Below are 22,833 nucleotides of genomic sequence, written 5' to 3'. Positions count from 1 at the left end.
ATACAGAGACTTAGGGTGCAAAATGAGATACTTTTTTATAAGTAATTGACTACGCATATTTGTTACAAGAAATTTGTTTTTCTTTTCCATGTTAATGAGCTGAGGGAAGAGAAAAGAGATTTCTGTCTATTTTTTTTTTAAAAACAGAGAATTGGGAGTGTGTTATAGATGCAAAACATTGCATGCACCTTCAGATGAGGTCACTGTACTTAACTTTTTTCCTTTGTTACAAGAGACCTCTTATGAAATGGGAGTAATCTGTATATGTTTGAAATGTAAAAACAAAACACAACAATAAAACTAAAAAAAAAAGGTCCTTGGAGAAACTAGATTACTCTCTAAACTAAATTCTGTGGCTAACCCCTATAACCTTGAAACATGTATGACATACTGTTTCTAACCTTTCTGTGACCAAACAGATACCTAGGTCCTCAGGGGGAGGCAAAGGTTCTTTTTCTATCTCTTTCCTCCACTCCTTAAGAGAACTGCTATCTACTTCCCTATTTCAAGAATATGAAGTAATTGAGTAAGGCTAGATTAAGGAAGGAAGTAGAGAATGGCACTGAGGTTCTTTCTGGTTAATGCATTCTACTTGTGGGAGTCATCAGTGGACCCTCAGAGGTAGTAATCTGATAGTATTTCTAGAATTCTCAGACACCGGACTGAATTCTCAGACTACAGTCTGAGTGTTGCAAAAAGGCAGAAGAGAAAGATATAGCAAATATAGGAAGATTATTAAGAAGGAAGTATGTGTGCATGCGATATTTCCTCCTTATCCCACAGTTCTTTGGTTTCATTTATTCCTACCCTTACCCTGTTTTCTCTTTATCAATAAGTGGATTTTCAGACTCAGTAAGATGGGAGCTGTAGAGATAGAAGAAGAAAGGAAAAGATCTTCAAAAGGACAGGAGTGGAATTTTGGAAAAGTAGTACTAATGGGTGGAGTGGATATATAGACAAAACATCAAACAGATATTTTAAAACCATTATAAACAGATATTCTGTTTTGTTTAGATTAACAGTGCTTAATTTTTTTTTGAAAAATGGTAACACATAGAAAACTTCCCCCTTGCTCATGGTCACATGGCTATTGGCAATGGCAAACCCAGATCCTCTGACCCTAACTCAATGTTCTTTTTTACCCCATTATAGCACACTACTTCATAAATGGCATGTCATGGAAAAATGGACTTTGCCAAATTCCGACCCTTTCTCCCAACACTCACACGCACACACACACACACATGTGCATATTATTTATGTGTGTACACTGGAGGGAACCAATGTTATAAAGAGAAAGTAGACTCAAACACGCGGCCCGTCACCAGTTCAGGGCATCCAGTCGCCAGTTCTGGACATTGCTGACTCCGTTCCCCGTGTATTCAGCGGGCCTTTACGTGGTTTTAACCCTGATCCTTAGGATCACTGTTCTTTCTTGTAAGTTCACTTTACTTTTCACCCTATAGGCTAAGTCCAGATTTTTAACTTTAGCTCTTCTTTCATCCTTGGAGGAAATATGGACTTCTTTCTAGATTTTAGGTCAAAACTACTCACCCTGTGGCCACGTGAATCATAACTCAGCTATTAACTCCGAGCACAAAGGGTAGGGAACCTGTGGACTCAAGGCCACCTATGGCCTCCTAGGTCCTTGGATGCAGTCTTTTGACTGAGTCCAAGTTTTGCAGAACAAATCCTTTTATTAAGGAGATTTAGTCTGTCAAGTTTGGATTCAGTCCAAGGGCCACATTTGAGGGCCTAGAAAGCCAAATGTGGCCTTGAGGCTGTAGGTTCCCCACCCCTGTGACCTAGCCTATGTCAAAGAAATACTGCCAATAATTCTGCCTAAGACATAGAGTGCTCCAATAAGTGCTCCAAAAAGTCTCTGTTCTGGGCAAACAAAATTTTGATTAAGATTCCTTTGATCCAATCTTGATCGACAGCCTGTAACCTGTCAGCTCTCTCTCTCTCTTTCGTTCACTTTCTAACCTGTAGGGCCTCTAAAACTTTCTATCTTTCTTCGCAGCTTTGACCCCTGGCATCAAAAGACCACTTAAGTGGACTGAAGTTCCTTATACTCTCTTCAGGTCAGCATGCTCTTCTTCTCCTCCCTAAAACCATCCCTTAGGACCTTGTATTTCCAGATCTTTTCACATCCAGACTATTACATATTCTTAAACAAGTATTAATAAAAACTCTTAGCATTTCTGTATTTCATTACAGTTCATTTTGAGGACTACAGTATTTTCACTACAGAAAAAACTGAGGAGAAAAGAATGAAAGAAGATAGGTTTCCCTATGTGAAAAAGGACTATTTTATGAATAAGTAAGAATAAGTATTCTTTATGAATCAGTTTGAGTGAAGTCTCACTCAGTTTCACCTAAATAAAATATATTTTTAGAAAAGACTATAAAACAGGAGCTCTTGAAATTTTCCATATCATGTATCACTTTGGCAATCTGGGGCAGCCTGTGGATTCTTTAGAAAAATGTTTTTAAATCCATAAAAATACATACAATCACAAAGGAAAAAATTAAGCTGTAATGCATTTGTCAACATATTAAAAACAAACTCATAGACCTCAGGTTATGAACTCTTGCTAGAGAGTTATTGCCCAATCTGGCCTTCTGAATTAAATTTACCTCTTGAAATTATACAGGGATTCCCTATATAAAGAAATAAAACAGTCTACAGCTATCCTATATTAAAGAATGGTGAATTAAGGAATCACAGTATTTGGAAGATACAGTCCTATTGCTCATTTGTTTTCTCTGTAGCATTTGGAATCAAAGATCTTCAGTCTTTTTTAACATGTAAGAACAAGGCCAGCATCTAGACCCAAGTCAAAATGGAGGATCATGTTCAATTTCACTTTTATTTCAAATACAGAGAACAATGGAAATTTTACTTCTTTTCCTGAAAGAAAATTGCATCTTTTAGTTTTTACTTTCAAGACATGCAGAATATTTGTATCTGGGTGTTTGGCCAAAATCCTAGTACTGTATTTCTTTCAAAAAGAAAATGTTTAGATAAGTACTAACAAAATCTCACCCCCCCCCGCCCCAGCCATGAATATATCAACTCTTTAACCGTAGAGTTACTACTCTCCTTTAGCAAATACAAGCAGAATAAAAATTCCCAACACAGTATCAATCAAAATACAGTCATATATGTCCTTAAAAATGATTCTGTCTTTCTGAATTAACATTTGTGCTCCTCAGTATTTTAAAATGATGAGCTGTGTATCAATTTAAAATAAGTATGTCCATTAATTAATGCTCTGATCCCCTGCTACTAACCTGGTACTGTACAATCTGTTATTTTTCACTGTCCTATATATCATCTGTTCCTAGTGCTGGTCTGTTCCAGGAAGACAGACAGCTGCAACACTATATCCCTGTTCAACCTGAGGACCATCTGACTTTAATTGTAGCACACAGCTTGATGTGGCTCTGGTTATGAGAAGCCAAAGTATCGCACTGTAATAATCTGGAAAAGCAGAAACCTGCCAACAGAGGGCTGAAAACAGGGACTTGGGCTGTCTGGTTGCCTGACGGGCTGCAGGAAATATGATTAATGAGCAAGGTATAATGATATCAGGAACCCGATTAGCACCACAAAAAGGTCACAGATCAAAGTAGTATGCATTTCATGAGCTACAATCATTGCATAAAATCTGTAGACTGGAAGAAGCAAACCAAAAAAGCAAAAAAGGGAAAAAAATACCTTATGTGATAACATGTTAACAGATACATAAAATACGATACTAATCATTTAGTCAGTCCTAGGAGGTTAAAAGGAAAACATAAAATGAATCAACCTGAATTGTACTATGTAAAGCTTTGTTCATCATATTTTTGGACTTTCAAATTTCTTTCCAAAATCAACAAAGTAATATTGTTCCCCAACCCCGTGTCCCAAATCAGAGACAAAAAATTACTAGTGGTATAAAACTCATCCAGTTTCAAAAGAAAACTGCTTTTGCATTTGACTTGCTACTGATTTCTAATGCCCATACACTATAGAAAAAGAAATATTGATAAAATAAGTCATAACATCTGGGAAGCTGATAGAATCAAAATAAAAACCAAGTACCTTCAGATTTTTTTAAAAATCATAACAAATTTTGGAAGCATTTTAATATTGCAGAATACTACAAAATAGATAATTCCATAAAAACACAGGCTCCCAACAGATCTGAATTGGTTGGTAACTTGCCACTTTCTAATATCCCCTACTAGTCCTCCATTTTCAGGAGAGTATGGCATAAGGATGGGGGTGGGGGGAATGAGGAGGAGGACCAGCTTACAAGATGAACTACTAAATCCTTCAAGTTGTCAAATTAAAACACTGATAAGAGATGAAATCTTTAAAACATGACTATCAGCCAAGGTTCATTGTAAAGCCAAAAAGAATACTTTACTACAACACACACTCCTCTCCCCCACCCCCCCCAGCATGTTTAGCAATACTACATATGCTTACTTGATTTAAAGAGAGTTAGTTCCCCTTAGGCTTCAAATTACCTTTGAACCCCATGTTTCATTAATTATATGGTTCTGATCGCAATTATTAATTTTTCTTAAAGGGCTCCTCAAAAGAGTAAGTGGAGAAGAATGCAAAGTCAAATCAACTCTCCTATCTCCACTTTTCCTTCAAAGAAACCACTAATACATTTCAAGTATAAAACTTTTTACCCATTGCAGAGCCATATTTTGAAGACTAAGTTTAAATGCAATGATATAGTGAGCATCATTTGAAGGATCTGGTAAAAGCTGGAATGATACATACACTACATTGTACAATTTTAGGAGCAAGATTGAAAGTAGTATTCAGGGGAGTGAAATAAAAACAGAGCTAATGAGAAGTGAGGAGGATGTATTTTTAAAAATTAAAGCATTATTTACAAAACTGAATTTAAGTATTTTGTCATTCAATAGCAAACTTAAAACTATAATGGCTAGTTTGGACTTCTAAGATTGTAATTACAAAAAAAACACTATTAAGAGAAATTGAATTATAAATACAAGGAATAAAATCATGTTACTGCTGTGAAATTTCTATCAAAAGTTAAAAAGAACAGTAGCTAAATATTCTTTGTTAAGGATGGCAAATGAGAAATAACTAAGAACAGGATATTTATATGCCACATGTCACCTAAACAATTGTAACTTGAGTTGTAGTAAATGACTTTTTAAAGGTTCACATATTTTAAATATTACATAAATATTTGGTTCAAAGAAGAAAATGTGGGAGATAATCTGAAACAATGTTTCCCATGCCAAAAAAGTACAGACTCCTTTAAAGCAAAGCTAGTAATACTAGCTTTGTAAATAAAAGTTAAAACTGCATTTTTGGCAGGACAAATATATTTTAAAAAGCAACAAAAACACATCATTCTATGGGCGTGAATAACTCTTAGTTATCCTACATGAAAAAAATAAGCTAATATAAGCAGAGAGTCAAGGAATGTTATGTCATTCTGTAATCCAGAGCAAATTCAGCTTTTTACAAAAGGACCTGGGTTAATTTTTATACACCACATGAAAGATGCCATAAAAATAGGCCTTTGACAGACAAAGCCATGATTACTATCTTACCAGTCTGTTTATGCGAACAAATTCTTCTGAACTTTTGGCCCATGGAGGAAGTTCAACATCAGATACTACTGTCCCATCATCCATCACTCCAAGACTATAATTATTGAAGTTGACAAACATCTCGGGAAGATAATAAAATTCAGGGATCAACTCCTACATAAAAATAAAAGACAATGTCACGTTATAAACTGTAGAACAATGAATAGCCAATCACACAAAGAAGTGATAATGTCTTATTGTGTGGAAGAAGAAATGGTGGATTGAATGAATTAAACACAAGTGGAAAATATTTCTTTCTTCCTATCTATCCCGATAAGAGAGTCGTATTAGATTTTGTCCAAATTTCAATCACCACTCATAGAATGGTGATGGACTTCCCTTTAGGAAACATTTCGTAACATGCTTTCAAATGCAAATACACTGGTACTTTAAAAGCATGATTTTAAAATTAAGTATATAAGTTTTGGTATTTATAAGACTATGCTATACTATACTAATAATGATGTCTTAAGAGTTTCAAAGGAAATAATGGATTTTCCCCCAAAATAACATACAAGAATTTTTAAAACCTATTCTTTTATGCTGGAAAATATCAAACTATATTATTTTTATGTTTTTACATATTTTTCTTAAATCTGTAAATATTCAAGTTAGTTTTAAGAAATTAATTCCAATAAAATTTACAAAATAAAAAAAGGGGGGAGACTTTATATAGAATTTGGTTACTTTAAAAATTAATATATTAAATTAATTAGGAAATGAACTTCATAGGAAATTGCTAGAATTTTCCTCCTATGATGTACAACGTGCATGTCACTTAAGAAGCAGAAAAATGTAGGCTCTTTGGCTTTTATGTTCAGTAAGTCCAACATGTAACCTTGTCAGAGGCCCAGTAGATCAGACTGAAAATCTAGTCTTGACATGGGTCAGTGGATCAGTGGTCTCCCAGATACCCCCTCAGGGCTAGCTATGGCAAGAGCAGCTTTCAAAACAGGGGAGTAAAATAGGGAGGTCATCCGATTGTGGACAAGGTCAGTGTATGCTAGCCAGAGCAAAGACAGGAAAGATCAAGCAGGAATTAAGCTATTATCACCTCCATCATCCATGTGAAATTCGGCTTGACTTTGAATTGTACATCTTTTGTTTACAATCACCTTAATTAACTAAGCTGGGTAAAAAATGAGCTTATCTACCAAATGCCTGACAAGTACCTGGTGAGAAGAGGCTGGAAACTATTTAAACTAGACAAATGAAGGAGAATGGATAGAGAGTGCTTTTTACAAATTTAAAGGTATAGTAAGTTAGGGAGTTGTCACACAAAAGTTTCAGGGTTTTGATTTATCTTAGAAAGTGTAATTGGTTTGATGCAGAATGGGAAAGAAAGATGTATTCATTCTTTAAAAGAATTATTGCCATTTACTAAGTTATAATGATAATACAAATATTGGAACAATATATAGCCATAGGTACTTAAATATCAAATTGTATTACATATAAATTTCTGATGGATTAAAAAACAAATACTGCTTTTTTTTTGCTTCTTTTATCATCTGAAAATGACTGGTTCTTATGAATACATATGACTTTCAATGTATGACACACAAATATTAATCCAAAGAGTAAAAACAAAAAACCCTACACCTACACCATTAATATTTGTCTAAATATGAAAATGATTCACGACCCAATAGAATTGCCTCAGGGCCCCCAAACAAAAATGTCATATTTTCTCCTTTAAAACAATGATAATAATTTTATAGGGCTTTAAGGCTTGCAAAGTGCTTTATATATTTTATTTTATTTGATCCTCAGGACAACTCAATGATATAGGCAGGATATTTTCATCTCCCCCTCTTCCTTCTCACATACTTTACAACTTCGAGAAATGAATCTCAGAAAAGTTACTGAACTTACTTAAGGTCACACATCTAGTGACAGAGATAGAGTTTGATAGATCTTTTATTAAGATCAATGATCTTTCCACTATACTACATATTGAGGCAATAGCATTTCTGTGAAGCATATTCAGTTCAGTTTGGTCATTTCAGTTGTGTCCAACTCTTTGTGACCCCATTTGGGGTTTTCTAGGCAAAGATACTGGTTTGCCACTTCCTTCTCCAGGTCCTTTTACAAATGAGAAAACCAAAGCATGTACAAACTTTGAATTTAAACATCAAAGATATTATTCTACATTTTCTAAGAACGGCCAGTCTACATTTAACCTACTGTGGAAGAGTTTCATTTCTATACGGGGTGTGGTAAATAGTAAATACATAATAAATACTTGATGAACTAGACTGGAAAAAAACCCGACTACCACAAAATAGGTATATACTGATCGTCTGGTGAATCGATCACACAGAACACCATTCCAGACGATCTAGGGAAGTGTCTCCAAAATGGAGGCTAGAGGCCCTTGGGAGACTATTTCATCACTTCTGGTGGGAGGGGATCTTGGATCTTGGTCATATGTCCAGTTATATGAACAGACAATAAGGCAAAAGGAAGACAGGCCCCATCTTACCCTCACTGAGATAGCTACTGTCGTGGGATTTACCCCACAATCATACCTAATCTGATATCCCCCCAACTCTCGTACTTCTTCTTCTTCTCTTTTCTGCTGTGCCCCCTTATGAATCGTTTCACAGAGGCTCCTGGGAAAATTCCACCTCCATCACCTGATGCTCAAATCACCGTGGCTGTGGCTCTGGCAGGCGGCTGTCAGAAGCCTCTTTTCCTTTTGGGTGGGGCAGAGTGAAGCAGAGAAAGGGAGCAGGAATGGATGGCTGTGAACAATCACAACTATCACATATCCTCTGAACCCAACGATCTTTTCCTAAGCTTTCCTGTTACCATTGAGGACACCGTCATCCTCCCAGTCACGCTAGTTTTACAACCTCAGCATCATCTTCTATTTCTTTCTTTCCCTCACCCCATAATCCACATATCCAATCATTTATAGCAATATCTTATCTGTTCTACCACCACATGTTGCACATCTTTCCCCTTCTCACTACATACACAGCTATCATCCTAGTTTAAATCCACAACACCTATCACATGGACAATTGCAACAGCCTCCTAATTGATTTACCTAAGTCAAGTCTCTCTCCCCTTCAACTCATAATCCACGTAAGTACCAAAATGATTTTCCAAAACCACAATTGTGACCAAATCACTCTACTACTTAACAAACTCCACTGGATCTTTATTGACGCACGAATCATATATTATTTTATACTCACTGTATCATTTTAATGCCTGTTTTTGTATAAGTTTTATTTACGGTACATAATTATTTGCACAGTAGTATATATGTGAAACACATACTGGGGAAGCATGCTCAAAAATGTTTTTATTGATCACTTTTATTATCAAAAAAGTTCAGAGGCCATTTCTATGTAGGATACAGTAATGAGTAAGAAAAGCCTTATCTCCATGAAATTTTCAATCTAGTAAGATTAAAAAAGTCACACATTAATTATAGTCCTAGAAGCAAAGAATTTTAGAACTTAAAGTTCAAAAGAAACCCATTATAATCTCTTCATAAGATTATAGGAATTGAGCTGGAAAAGAATTTGGAGGTTATTTAATCTAAACCACCTCTCCCGCCACCCCCTGCCTTATGGATGAAGAAATTGAAGTACAAGGGAGTTAAGAAGTCATGCAATATCACAGAATTAAAGAGGCAGAAGGGACCTTGGTGACAATCTAGTCCAATTTACACATAGAAGAATACCCTCCATAACATACCTGACAACTGGTTAGTTTCTGCTTGAAGATATCCAGGGAGGGAGACTCAGCATTTCAAAAGGCAGCTCATTCCACTTTTGGAAAGCTCTGATTATTATTAAGCTTTTCCTGATATCAAGGCTAAATTTCCCCTTTTGCAACTTCTACTTATCATGGTTCTGCCTCTTAGGGCGAAACAGATCCAATCCTCCATCTACATGACAACCTTTCAAAGTCTTTTTTACTTGTCTCCCATATTAAGATGTAACCTCCTTAAGAAAGGGGCTGTTTCATTCTTTTTACTTTACACAAACACACACACACACACACACACACACACATACACACAATATCAGAGTTTATCTGCTAAGAAGATATAGCGATGTGAAGAAACTCAGGATAAGGAGAGGGGAAATGTGATGGAGAGGATTTGGGTAAAAGTCAAAGGAGAGAGTGACAGAAGTCTTTTTGCTTCAGAATCCACCACAACGCTTGACACATAGTAAACACTTAATACTTAATATTTGCTGACTGAATGATCATTGTCCCATCCACCCTAAGTAAAGGTTGTATCTATTATTTGATCACCCCTTTTATTGTAATATGGCTAAAAAAATGAAACAAACCTAAAACATTTTTGTTGTTTTTGGCTTCTATCACCAGTCTTGGCTCATTCTAAGCTTTGGCATTCCTGACATTTTTACTATGCCAAACAATTGCATTCATATTCTGCCATTTGGCCTTGCTTTAGGCTTGTGTACCTTTTACTTTTATCTAAGTTGGTTGATGAGTTCTCTGTTTATCTATCTCAGGGGAGAAAAAGGGGAAAGGGAAAGTCTAACCACAGACCACTGTGATCTCAGAAGAACCAAAATTGCACATAACTCAAAGGGCAATGGAGGCTTTTTGAAACTAAATAAATAAATAAAATAAGCCATTTGCTTATGTGATTTTAAAAAAATTTAGGAATTCCAAATTGTCAATTAAAAAAAGCAAATTAGTAGAAAATATTGGCCCAATTACAAGCCAATAAAACTGATATCCTAAATGTGATGGATATTAACAAAATTATAAATTATTAAGGCTGACAGAACAGGAAATAGAACATAAATAACCCAGTTTCTGGAAAAGAAACTGAACAAGCCATAAAGAAACTCTCAAAGAAAACATCTCCAGGAACAGATGAATTTGCAATTGAGTTTTATCAAACATTCAAAGAGTAATTGATTCTAATATTGCACAGTTAGCAAAGAAGGGATCCTATAAATTTTTTTCTATGACAAATATAGTTCTGACAGCTGAATCAGGGAGAAATAAATCAGAAAAAGAAAACTATAGACTACAATGGCTAATGAATACCAATGTAAAGATATTGAATCTAATATACCCAAAGAGGCAATCAAAACATACTGCAATAATTATACACTAGGACCAGGTTGCTAGAATGCATAATGGGTTCAATATTAGGAAAAATATGAAGATAAAAGACCACATTAAGAAAAAAATAATAATAAATGCACGAGTATACCAACAGATGCAGAAAAAGCTTTTGTCAAAATACAATATCCCTATATGTTAAGAACACTGTAAAGCACAGAAATAAATGAGCTATTTGACAATACAGTAAACAGTTTTATCTAAATTCAAGAGCTAGCAGTATCTTTAATGGAGGAATGCCAGAGGTCTTTCCAATAAGATTAGGGGTAAAGCAAAGATGCTTATTGTCACCATTATTTTTAGATATACTTCTAGATATGCTAGCTATATAAATAAAGAAAAAGAAATTGAGGGAATAAGTATAAGCCAAGGTCTTCTTTTGCAAAAGACCTGAAGATTTACTTAGAGAATACTAAAGATTCAACTAAAATATTATGCTAACACTTCATTGGTTAGTTAAGCTTCACTTATCCACCTCAGAGTGTTGCTGGTTGGTTGTGCAATCAAAGTGAGCCTTAAAAGCTCAATAAACCAAATGTACCCCAGGAAGGACAAACATTTACCAGCACGCAGTACCCTTTAGCATGTTAATAGATTTCCTTACCTTTCAAGAAGGAAAGGAGAAAGGAAAGAAGAGAGGGAGAGAAGAAAGGAAGAAGAGACAAAGGGAGGGAAGGGAAGAAGAGAGGAAGGAATCAACCAAACAAACAAGCATTTGTACTTATTGCATGCCAAACACTGTGCTAAGTGCTCTACAAATGTAATCTCATTTGATCCTCCCAACAATCCTGGGAGTTAGGTGCTATAATTATTCTCATTTTATGTTTAAGGAAATGGAGGCAGTCAGAGGTTAAGTGACCTGCCCAGAGTCACACAGGTAGTAAGTATCTGGGGCCAAATCTGAATTAGCATCTTCCTGACTCCAGGCTCAGAGGTCTATCCATTGTGCCACCTTGCTATCTCATTTGGCTAATCATTTTATTTGAACTCTGGTCTTTGAGGCCTCCCAGGAAGCCAACTCTACTATTTGAGAAATTCTCCCTCACCAACCACCACCCCTCTCCTGTAATGTACTCCTGGCTCCTCTTTTACTCTTAATTTCTTAAAAAACTCACTTTATTTAAGCCTTTGCTGAGCCCCAAATGATCTTTCCCTAAAACTATATCATATTTATTCTAATTCATATTTCTATATTGTATCTATATATGTTCATGTCCCCTTTGATAAAATGTAAACTCCTTGAGATCAGGGACTGTTTTAGTTCTGTCTTTTGATCCCCAGGGCCTAGTTTACCGCCTAAAACATAGGATACAAGTACAAAAACAAGATAGGAATAAAACAGATCCTGATTGAAAGGAGCTTCCATTTTGTGGGTGTATTTGGGGGTAAAGTATGGAGATGGAGGAGTCATAACATGTTTTATATAATTACAAAGAAAAATACAAAGTAATTTAAGAGAAAGAAAGTGCCAATAACAGGAGACGATTTCTGCAAGAGGTGACACAAGATGTGCTCTGAAGGAATACAGGAATCCTCAGAGGCAGAATTAGAAAGAGAGGTACAGACTAGTGGACTATCAATGTGTTAGCAGTGTGGAGAGCTCCACTACTATGAAGGATATTAGGCATCCTCTTCCACAAAAAGGAGAGACCAGTTTAGAAGGTGATGAGAAGCTAAAATAATGTGATGACTGTGAGAATATGGTGAATTAAAAGAGGAAGATGTTTCTTACTTATTTGAATGAAGGAAAGGAAAGATCAACTATTTATTCTTCAGTCACCTACTGGGTTTGGCAATCTTTTTTCCCTCAAATTCTTGGTTTTCTATTTTTCTCACCTCCATTAAGTAAGACTACATTATTGATTTATAATAGGAAGAAGAGAGTTTGAGATTCCAGTAAGTTTCCAAAGTCAGGTCAATACTACCAGCAATGACTTTAGGTTGCTAGCCCTTCCTCAAGATCAAAAGTACCAAGCTCTAAATTAGAATATAAACTATTTGAGTAAGGATTATTTATTATTTGTATTTGCATACCCAACGCACATAGCACATAAGCCCATCAGTGCTTGTTGATGAAATGAGGGAGATCCACTAGACTCATGTTCCAGGGTTGCCTATGTGACTTCTAACTTCTGTACTCTGTTGTTTGTCTTTTAAAATTCTGAGTTGACAGCTCTGATCCCCAAATCTAAATTAGTTCCAAATATCTTTTCCTAAAAGTTCTTTTCCCTTTTGAACTATTTTAGAATTTTTTACTACTGTTTCATGATCTCTGAGGAGTCCAGAGAATTATTTTTTTGATTGAAGAACAATAGTTCATTTTCCTTCAGAGTATAATGATTATTTTTGTGTTTTGACCTCTATTGGTTTATCTACTAGGTTTGTAGTCAGATTCTTTCCCTTGGACTTTAGATCTTTCAACCTCTTTCTATGATTCCCAATTTCTTGAGTCTGGTTTCCCTCCTCAGTGTTTGGCTCTTTCTCCTTAACCTGTTCCATAAATGTCTCTGATATTAGGCATCCTCAGCTTCCTTCTAGTGTGAACGGATGGAATTCATTCAACAAATATTTATTAAGCATCTATTATATACTAGGTCATGTGTAAGGTGCTGGGATACAATGACAAATACGAAACATGCCCTGCCCTCAAATTACTTAAATTACTGGACGGGTGAAAAGGATGAGCGCAAAATAAATACCAAATATATAAGAAAGTTATTTTCTGAGAAGATCAAGATAGACTCCCTGGAGGATTGTGACTTGTGCCTAGAAGGAAGCTCAGGCTCTCTGTGTATATATCACAACCCCTCAGTCCTCACCTAGTCCCTGAGAAAAAGTGCAAAGGATCCAATTCAAGTGATTGACAGTTGACTACAAGTTGCATTTGAGGTCCTTCACCACCTGGTCCTTTCCTACCATCCTAACCTCAGCCACCAGTACTACCCCGTAATAATACTGCAATCTAACCAAATTCATCATTCATTTTACCTGTCTTCTCCCCAACAATTTAAACTCTTTCTCTGGGAAGACTTCCTTAATATCCCTGACTTGTAGTCACCCTACTTCTGAATCGAAGTAGTCCTTGCTATCTGAACCACTTATTTTTGTCCTTCTCTATTTTTACGTCTATATATCCTACCTTTTCTACTGTCATGTGGATCCACTGAGGGTAGAGACAGAGTTTTATATCTTTTTCTGTGTCTTTAGCTCCTAACATAGTGCCCTGAACATAGTAGGCATTTAGTAAAATTTGGCTCATGATTCACTTTATGTATTCAATCTCTGCCTGTTGCAATCCTTCACTTCTTTCAAGATTCATTTGTGCCCCATTTTCTTCATGAAATCTTTGATCTCCTGGCTAAAAGTGATCCCCCTTCCTTCTCAAACTTCCCTTATCACTTTTTCTGGATCTCTCCTTTGTGCTCAACACACTTAGACTTATATGGGTATGTTTCCCATGATCCTTATTCTAAATTTCTTGAGGGCAGAGTCTATAATTTATTTTGTATTTATGTTACCAGTGCCTAGTTTATGACTACAAGATCTGCAAATAATAGGTATTTTCAGTTTTTTATTCAATTAATTTCATTCATATGCATCAATTTATTACCATTTCCCAGCAGGTTCCCTCTTGTATTTAGGGCACTGTTCTCATTGCCTCATAATTCATCATGCTTATTTCTACTTCTGTCCATTCCATCATTTTGTTTTCATTACTTGGAATGCTCCCTTTTCTCTCTAAAGAATCAAGCAATCTCAAAGCCAGAAGGAACCTTAAAGTTCCAAACTATAATTGACATAGAAATTCCATCTACAACTTTTCCAAGTATATCAGATCCAGCCTTTGCCTGAAGACCTCAAAGAGAGGCCCATTTCCTTCTGAAAAGGCAACCCATTTTACTTTTGAATGATTCTAACTGCCAAGAAGGTTTTTCTTACATTAAAATTAAATTTGTGGTTTTGCAGATTCTACCCAGTTCTTAATTTTGACCTCACAATTTCCTCCTCCATTGCAGCTCCTTTTATGTGTTGTCTTTCCCCATTAGAATGTAAGCTCCTGAGGGCAAGGACTATCTTTCTGCTTCTATTTGTATACTAGACCTTAGCAAGGTGTCTGGCACATTGTAAACAATAAATGCTTATAGACAGATTGGGAAGACCAAATAGGAAGACTATTGCCTCCAGTATTTTGAAAACCCTGTTTCTCCTAATAAATTCCAAGTTTAAATTGGTTTCTTTCACTGCTTTTTTGTTTATACTATTGATTCACGTTGAGTTTACAACACACATATCTTTTTCCCATCTACTTTTCTCTAGCTATGCATTCATCTAGTTCTCCTAAAGTTAACCCACTGGTACAAATACTAACAATACTTCAAGGTTCAGATCAAATCCCATAACCTCCACACATCTCTCCCAGCCCTCACAGCGATTTCACTTCTTTGAAATTCCACCATATTTAGATTCTGTATTACACAATTTAGCATCTAATTATATATTTGACTCCTACTGTTTGATGTTCAACACCAACATAGATGTTTACAATACAGAGGGCATTATATTGGAGACACAAACTAGAATAGTAGTTCAGTTGTGTCTGACTCTTAGTGACTTCATAGATCATAGCATGCCAATACTGTCCATGCGGTTTTCTTGGCAGAGATACTGGAGTGGTTTTTCATCTCCTTCTCCAATGGATCAAGGCAAACAGAGGTTAAATGACTTGCCTTGGGTCACACAGTTGTAAACGAAGTCACATTTGAACTCAGGTCTTTCCGACTTTAGGCCCAGGGCTCTTCTTCACTTTCACCTGCCTCCAACTAACATTATTTGGGACAGTATTTGGGAAGCAATGTTTTTTTATTCCCCTTATCAAATAGAAAAAAATCAATTAACATGTTTTTAGATAATTTGGGTGTGCTTAACTGAGTAGTGGTTAGTAAAAAAACTTAAAATCATATCACAAAGTACTTGTAAGAAAGAGTGAAATGTTAAATGGCTTTCTAACATACAGGAATATATTTTCTAGTAAAGGGTGAGAACTCCCTTCTGACAATGGCTTCTTTTTGCACTACTTTTACTTTCCAATGATTCTTTTTTATTTCAAAAGTCCATTTCTTGGTCTTCTTTGAAAAATATTTCTCTATACAATGATCCTTCCCCGGACTCTTTTATATTAAGAATATGACAACTAACATCTCTTCAGAGCTAGCTATTTACTCATACTGGATTTTTCAAACTAAACATTTTATTTTTTTGTCGTAACTCCTGAAGTCTGCAAAAAATCTTCTTGTGGATTTTCATCAACTTTTTACCTTTACCCAAAGTCTTAAGCAATGCAAACTATCTCAGCTGCTTTCAAAGCTGAAGATCTTAATTCTACCTCATTTTTTTCCTGTCTAAGCACATTCTCAATCTCTATTCTACTGTAACTCATCACAAATCTGTGCCACGCTATCACCTCATGCCACAAAATTAATAAATTTAGAAGGTAAATTACATTTCCTCCTTTTTAACAACAGAATCCCTAACTCCTGAGTTCTATGATTTTTACCAATTAGCTATCTTTTTACAAAACCATTCCCACACTATTGTTCAATAATGCTTCCTAAATGACCCTGATAGTAGCTGTCTGAAATCTATGTTAATAAAATATATCAAGGATATTTTGATGATTACTAGAATGAGATAGTTTTTTCACTGGAGACTACCAAGATATTTTCTCTTCCCCTCAGTGAACTTTTTTATTCTGCTGAGCTCAACATATGATAACCTTTCACTGATCACTACCACACCTTTGTCTGAATTTTCCAAACTGCTTTCTTTAGACACAGACAAGAAAAACAAATGTGGAGATAGTAGAAGCAAAATAAAAGAAAAACACAGCAAGCCCATGAGACAACCATGCAATAAATCAATTTGTTCACGCCGCTATCTAATTTAGGGAGAGTGCATTTTGGCATGAAGGCGAAAGAGCTACATCTAAGCTAGATTTAAAGCTAAATAAATTCTGGAGAATGGTGGTAGGAGGACGAGAGCTTATAGCACAGCTGATGGCTATATTCTGTCATTGGATATTGTGTATCCATTTTTTAGAATAAAAAAACTGAAACAGACTACATGTTTCCATAGTTAGCATTTCATACATGGTATATATGAAAATACATATATGTATGCTTACTCAGAAGCAAGCAGTTACTTATATACAGTAGGAATATATCTTTTTTATTTTAAAAGAAATTTCTCAAGAGGAAAAAGATTTCTCCTTTAACAGCTTGATTTAAAAAAAAAACAACAGCAACAACACTGAATTCCCAAACAGGGAAAATGCTTTAAAGCAATTAATGCAGAACAAGGATATTAACATGGATATGCAAGAAGCCTGAGGCATACATTCAAAATGCATATGACTGGAGTAGAAAGGGTCTATCAGTGCAGTGCACATGTTTAAAACTCACAGAGATATCATAATTAGTAAAAGGCTAGTATAGTTCCAAATACAATTGAAAAAAATCCAGTTATGTAGGAAGGACCCATTTCAGTCACCTCACCATGTGTGAGTTAACTAAATTCTCATTATCTGGCCAATATGCTGATGGATAATAGTGACATTTTAGTATGTTACAAGTTAACTAGAGAACCAGAAAAATATATGTGCATATACACACATATCTATACACCTAGAGAGACTCATAATTATATTTCTAAGTTACACATATATGCCACTGAAATGTTGACAATGAAGTTCTTAAATTACTCTAAATATTATTTGTATTATATAATACAACATAACTCTAACATTAGAGCTACTTTGTAAGAAACAGCAATGACCCTGATATATTGTTTAGTATAGCAGCTCAAAAACCATCTACTCTGACAGAAAATTTGGTTAACCAAGTCAAAGTTCATGTCTTTCTAATACTTGTGAAGCATTTTACAAACTGAATTATGTTTTATATTCATCAGGAGAGAAGACTCAGCTGTAGATAAAAAACACATGTTCAGCATTTTTTAAAAAATTGAACTGATAAGTAAATAACATTGACAGATGAACAGCCAGACATTTATATTTTGCACCTTCTTCTGAATTGATGAAAATAGTTTTAATCTGTATTGTTTAACTAGGTGGTCAGGACTTTGAGGCAGGTAACATAGTCTAGAATGTGGTGGATCATCTTCTGAAATAAAAATCTGAAAGGTTCAATCTAAGGTTATACCATAATACAGGATTAGCCTGATGCTTTGATCACAAATCCCAAGGCTTTCATGGCGTAATGACAAGGATTGGTTGTGACCACACATATGCTTTAGCTTTCTTTATTGAAGTGTGATTCCCACTGACACAAACTGCTTCTGCTGCTAGCTTGTGGGATTCTCCTAAAAGCCCCTGACTCTGGCCATCCTACAAAAACTATCACTTTAAATCTAGGCAACAACTGAAAATACCTCATCTGTCAACCCAAAAGAAACTACATAAAGCAAAGCAGAAAGAAAAGAAAGGTTCTACATGATGGCTAAAGGTAACATTGAGGTTTTCTCTTGCCAAGATATAAAATCATGATGGCTCAAAAAATAAGGGCTCTAAAAAGGCTTATCAAGGGAGGCATTTCCAAAAGCCCATTTCCTGTGGGATTTATGCTGATATGGAAAAGCACACATATGGACCTGTGACTGCTCACCACTAGGAAGGAAAATGGTACAGTATTAATTACTAGATTAAATCAGAGAAGACACAATAAAATCAAGTTTTTAGAAAAATAATACTTGACGTTTAATAAATAATTCAATATCATAGATTTCAAGTGTCAAAACTTAATTTTAGCTAACATATAAATTGAGTTTTCTTTTTTAAAAAAGGGGGGAGATACAGTATATTTAATTTTACCTAATAGGTAATTATTTAGCATTCTAAATGAACTACACATATGAAATATGTCAAAAATAAAAACTCAATTTCAGCTCTGCTCCTCTTGGTGGAAGGTTCTTTCATAATGCAATTTAGAATGTACATTGAAAATAATAAGAGGAGAAATCATGAATCACAAACCAATTTGCAGACAGCAAAACATTAATTAGTCCATAACCACAAACTAAGCTTATGTACATTTTATAGGTCACAGGTCATCAAATTATGTCTGTATTAACTTCCAAGACTCAAAAGTTCTCAACAATAGCTATCTGCTAAACAGAGCCTATAAAAGATTTTAAAATGTGAAAATACCTCCAAAGTGTAAGCAAAGTTTCAGCAAATTGATCAGTATAAGACGTGTACTATAAGCAGCAATGTTTAGATTACCTCATGTCTTTTGTCTCTCTTCCACTGGCCAGAAACACAAACCACTGTCATCTGTATCTTTGTCCTCTCTTTAATATCTAATAACAAAACCCTAACAACACCTAACCTTACTTTACAAAAGGGATCTCATCTACATTCCTCTAATTTTCCAACATGACATCAAAAAAAATCAAGTACCTGACATGTGTAAATATATTGTTACCTACCCAAAGCTTCACACATATAATTCATTATGATTTGTGAGCATTTCCCAAGTACCTTGAAAGGTTATTTTTTGGCAAGGTCTACGGATAGACTAAGCAGCTATATAGTATAAGGGGAAAAAACATCACTCAATTTCAAATCATTTTTATCAAAGACCATTTGCTTCAGGGAAAGGCACAAGAGTATCACATTTCAATTCTAAAAGAAATACAAGTAGATGGAATCATCACTTAACTTACTGATAAATGAAGAAAGAAAACCCTAAAGGGGGTGAGGGCTAATTAACAAGTCTACAAGCCGTATATACAGAAACAAAGAAAAGCAGCTATGATAGAATTTTCTGCACTGCCAAGAAAATGAAAGAGCTTTTAGGATGGAACTAAGTTGAGGGGGAGGAGGGAAAGTCAATTTCACTTTGTTCTTTTTTTTGTTTGTTTCAATTTTGCATAATTAAAAAAGGGGAGCATAAATCTATAGGGAAAGTAAAGAAATTGTCTTTTTTGGTTTTGTTTTGTTTTTTAAAGAAAGGGCCCAGAAATACATTCTCAGCAATTGTGTTCTATTACCTGTAGCTAAGTTCTTCCTTACAAATGTGTCTGGCACTGATGCTATGAAATTTGATGGATTGTATTAAACATGGTCAAGCTCATGCTGCTATTAAACAAAAAAAGAAACCATATTTATCTTAAGACTTTAAATGGGTGGGATTTCTAAGATGTTAAAGGCCAAGTCAAAGGCCTCAAGTTTTACAAATCTCAGAATACAAATACATTCATTTCTATGATAATATATTTTCTCTAATTATTTTAAAATACATATGTCCACATAGCTCCCAAGGGCTACCTCCCACAACCAAATTAACTTATTTTATGTTGTTTAATAATAACTGATTTAGTAAAAATGCATTATATCTAACTCCTTTGATTTAATTGCATGTAATTATATAAAAATGCCCTTTGCTGGTCACTTAGTCCAACTTCAATCTGAAGCATGAATTCCACATGAGATGTCTGCATAAATAATATTTCGAATGGGAGTATTTCAAATGGGAATCATTCTATCCTTTTCCAAGTGTGAGAATGTAGAAAAATTCATTTCAAACACTTAATGAATGACAAGTTCAAGGTACTGTGGGAAACCAAAAAATTGATAACTTCCTCTTACGGGGCTTACAATCAAATAAGGAAGATAAATAATTATTGTGCAGGTCAAAATGTGATATATTGTGGGAGACATATACACCAAGATAAAAAGTTAAATGAAAGTACAGAGATTGGAAAGGATTACTAGAGGCTGGGAAAGTCAGGAGACTAGATTACATGAAGGAGGGTTACATCTGACCTGGGCAGGATCATGACAGGCAGAGACTGGGGCAGGGGTGGTGGCGATGGAAGGAGAGAGAAGTATAAGATGGAGAGGAAAGTATATTCCAGGCAGAAAGAATGTTGTGGGGCAAGTACGTAGGAAATAACAGGCATCGAAGATACAAAGGAGAATAAAGGCAAGATAATCTTGATAAATTAGGTCACTATCGCGTAATTGTTTTTCTTTGCTACAAGGGAGAGTTCAATGAGTGGGGGTGGGGGCAGTTGAACAATGACTATGATCTAAAAGAAACATTAAACATTTTTAATATTTTAACCCTTAACACTAATTGCCTCACAACACTCCCCCCCCCCCCAAAAAAACAAAAGTCCCAATGTTCAATGTTTTTACTTCACTTGCTATTTAAACCCCACAGATGACTCTCCCACAATGTACAATTTGGAAAAATAGTTAATTAAAGCAAGATAAAATAGTGATTATGACTTACAGCAACCAGAACATAAAATTTTCATGTAAGTAAAGACTTTTTTTGTTTATCAAAAAAAGGGATGTGCAAGCATATGCTTTATAAGTTCCTGACAATGAAAAAATTATTCAAATGATGAATAATAAGAATAATAGAAAAGCAAATTAAAATTAAGAGTTCACCTGATACTATGACATTTGGGTTATTATTTTCTATAGGCAATGACAAGTCCCCAAGAGTTTTTAAATAGGAAAATTACATGATCATAGCTGTGCTTTAGGAAGATGTTCACACAGACTAGTGTGTAGGATGTACCAGGAAGATGTGAGAAAAATAAGTAGAAATAAAACTGAGAGGATGCAGCAAATGACTGGACTTGAGGGGGGAAAAGAGGAAATAGTTCCAAGATTCCTACTTTTGATGACTGAGATGATTTCATGGTGACATTAAAAGAATAGGGGAAGTTGGGAGAAGGTGGTTTGGGAGGGAATAGTACATTAAGAAGTTATGAACACCTCAGGTGCAAAGTGCAAGAAGGACATCCAGGTGTAGATAACCAGTGAGTAAGTAGTTGAAAATACAAGCATGGAGCTCAAAAAAGGTTGGAGCTAAGAGATATGGATTTGAAAATCATCCACTTGGATACAGTTATGAAATGGGTAAGTTCTCTGTGTGAGTATAGAAAGAGAAGAGGACTGGAGAAATGATGATGAAAAACATCAATCTTATTTGTGAGGAGAAAAGAAAGTCCACAACATTAACAAAAGAGCAACATTCACTTTATTTTCTCCTACAGTTTTTACATTTTTTAAAGCATAAAAATGGAGAATGATGTGGGGCAAAAAAAGAAAATCTGCTTTAGGAGAAGGTAATAGTGTGAATGGAAGTGAAGTTGGGATTAGCAGTAGTAGCTGAGTGGGGCTCTTTCTGATTTCCTACAAAAACACTATTCATTACTGTAATTCCACCACTTTTCTCTGTAACCCCAGAAGTAATAAATATACAGCTCTTCACAACTTAGCCTCAACCTACATTTCCAGCCTTATGATGCATTTCTCTCCTGCCCACATTTTACTGTCTACCAACTAGCCTTGCTGATCCTCACATATGAAACTCCATGTCTTTGAAAAGAAAGTCTCTCATGCAACACTCCTGACATGTACATCACAGAACCTCTACTGCCTTCAAAATTCAACCCAAAAAACAGTACAATCTTCTACAAGAAGCCCACAGTCACTAGTGTCTTCTCTCCTTAAACTACCTTGTATTTATTTTTTATTTCTTCTATATATACTTACATACATATTGTCTCCCCCAATGTAAATTCCTTAGGAGCGTGTATCATTTGATCCCCTCTCTCTACCATAATGACTGGAACATGTTAAGTATTTAATAAATGCTTCTGCATTGATCAATGGTATTTTCCAGAACTCTCAAGTGGTTAAAATATTTGACTCGGGAAAAACAAGTATGTAACTACCACACAGATTAAAACTTCAATCTTTTGGCTAAAAGTTTGAATTCTGAAGGCAAGGAACTATGTCTGATGACCTTTTGAAGTCTTTTCAACATTTTTCATTTTGATTGTATTTTACTACCTATAACCCCAAGTTATAGTCTATATTCTCTTCTTTTCCCACATATATCTCACTTCATTTCTGTGCTTTAATAGATTTAAAACTGAATAGAAAATAAAATTAGTATTTCTATTGTGGTGAGCTTTCTTTTCACTTAACAGATAATCATATTTTTCTGTGACTTATATTTTGGGTTA

At 35.1% G+C, this 22,833-nt stretch overlaps 1 protein-coding gene across 1 annotated transcript in view; it reads right to left on the bottom strand.

Moving 5' to 3' along the window:
- Positions 1 to 22,833, bottom strand: part of LRBA (LPS responsive beige-like anchor protein) — an 820,489-nt gene that overhangs the window by 148,622 nt on the left and 649,034 nt on the right. Inside the window, exon 46 of the mRNA XM_036763368.1 lies at positions 5,599 to 5,751. Coding sequence (XP_036619263.1) covers positions 5,599 to 5,751 — 153 coding nt within the window. The remainder of the gene's footprint in view (positions 1 to 5,598; positions 5,752 to 22,833) is intronic.

The sequence above is a fragment of the Trichosurus vulpecula genome, chromosome 6, assembly GCF_011100635.1.
Source record: "Trichosurus vulpecula isolate mTriVul1 chromosome 6, mTriVul1.pri, whole genome shotgun sequence".
Lineage (NCBI taxonomy): Eukaryota > Metazoa > Chordata > Mammalia > Diprotodontia > Phalangeridae > Trichosurus > Trichosurus vulpecula.
Note: the sequence above shows the minus strand (reverse complement) of the source record. Positions and strands in the feature narration are given on the sequence as shown.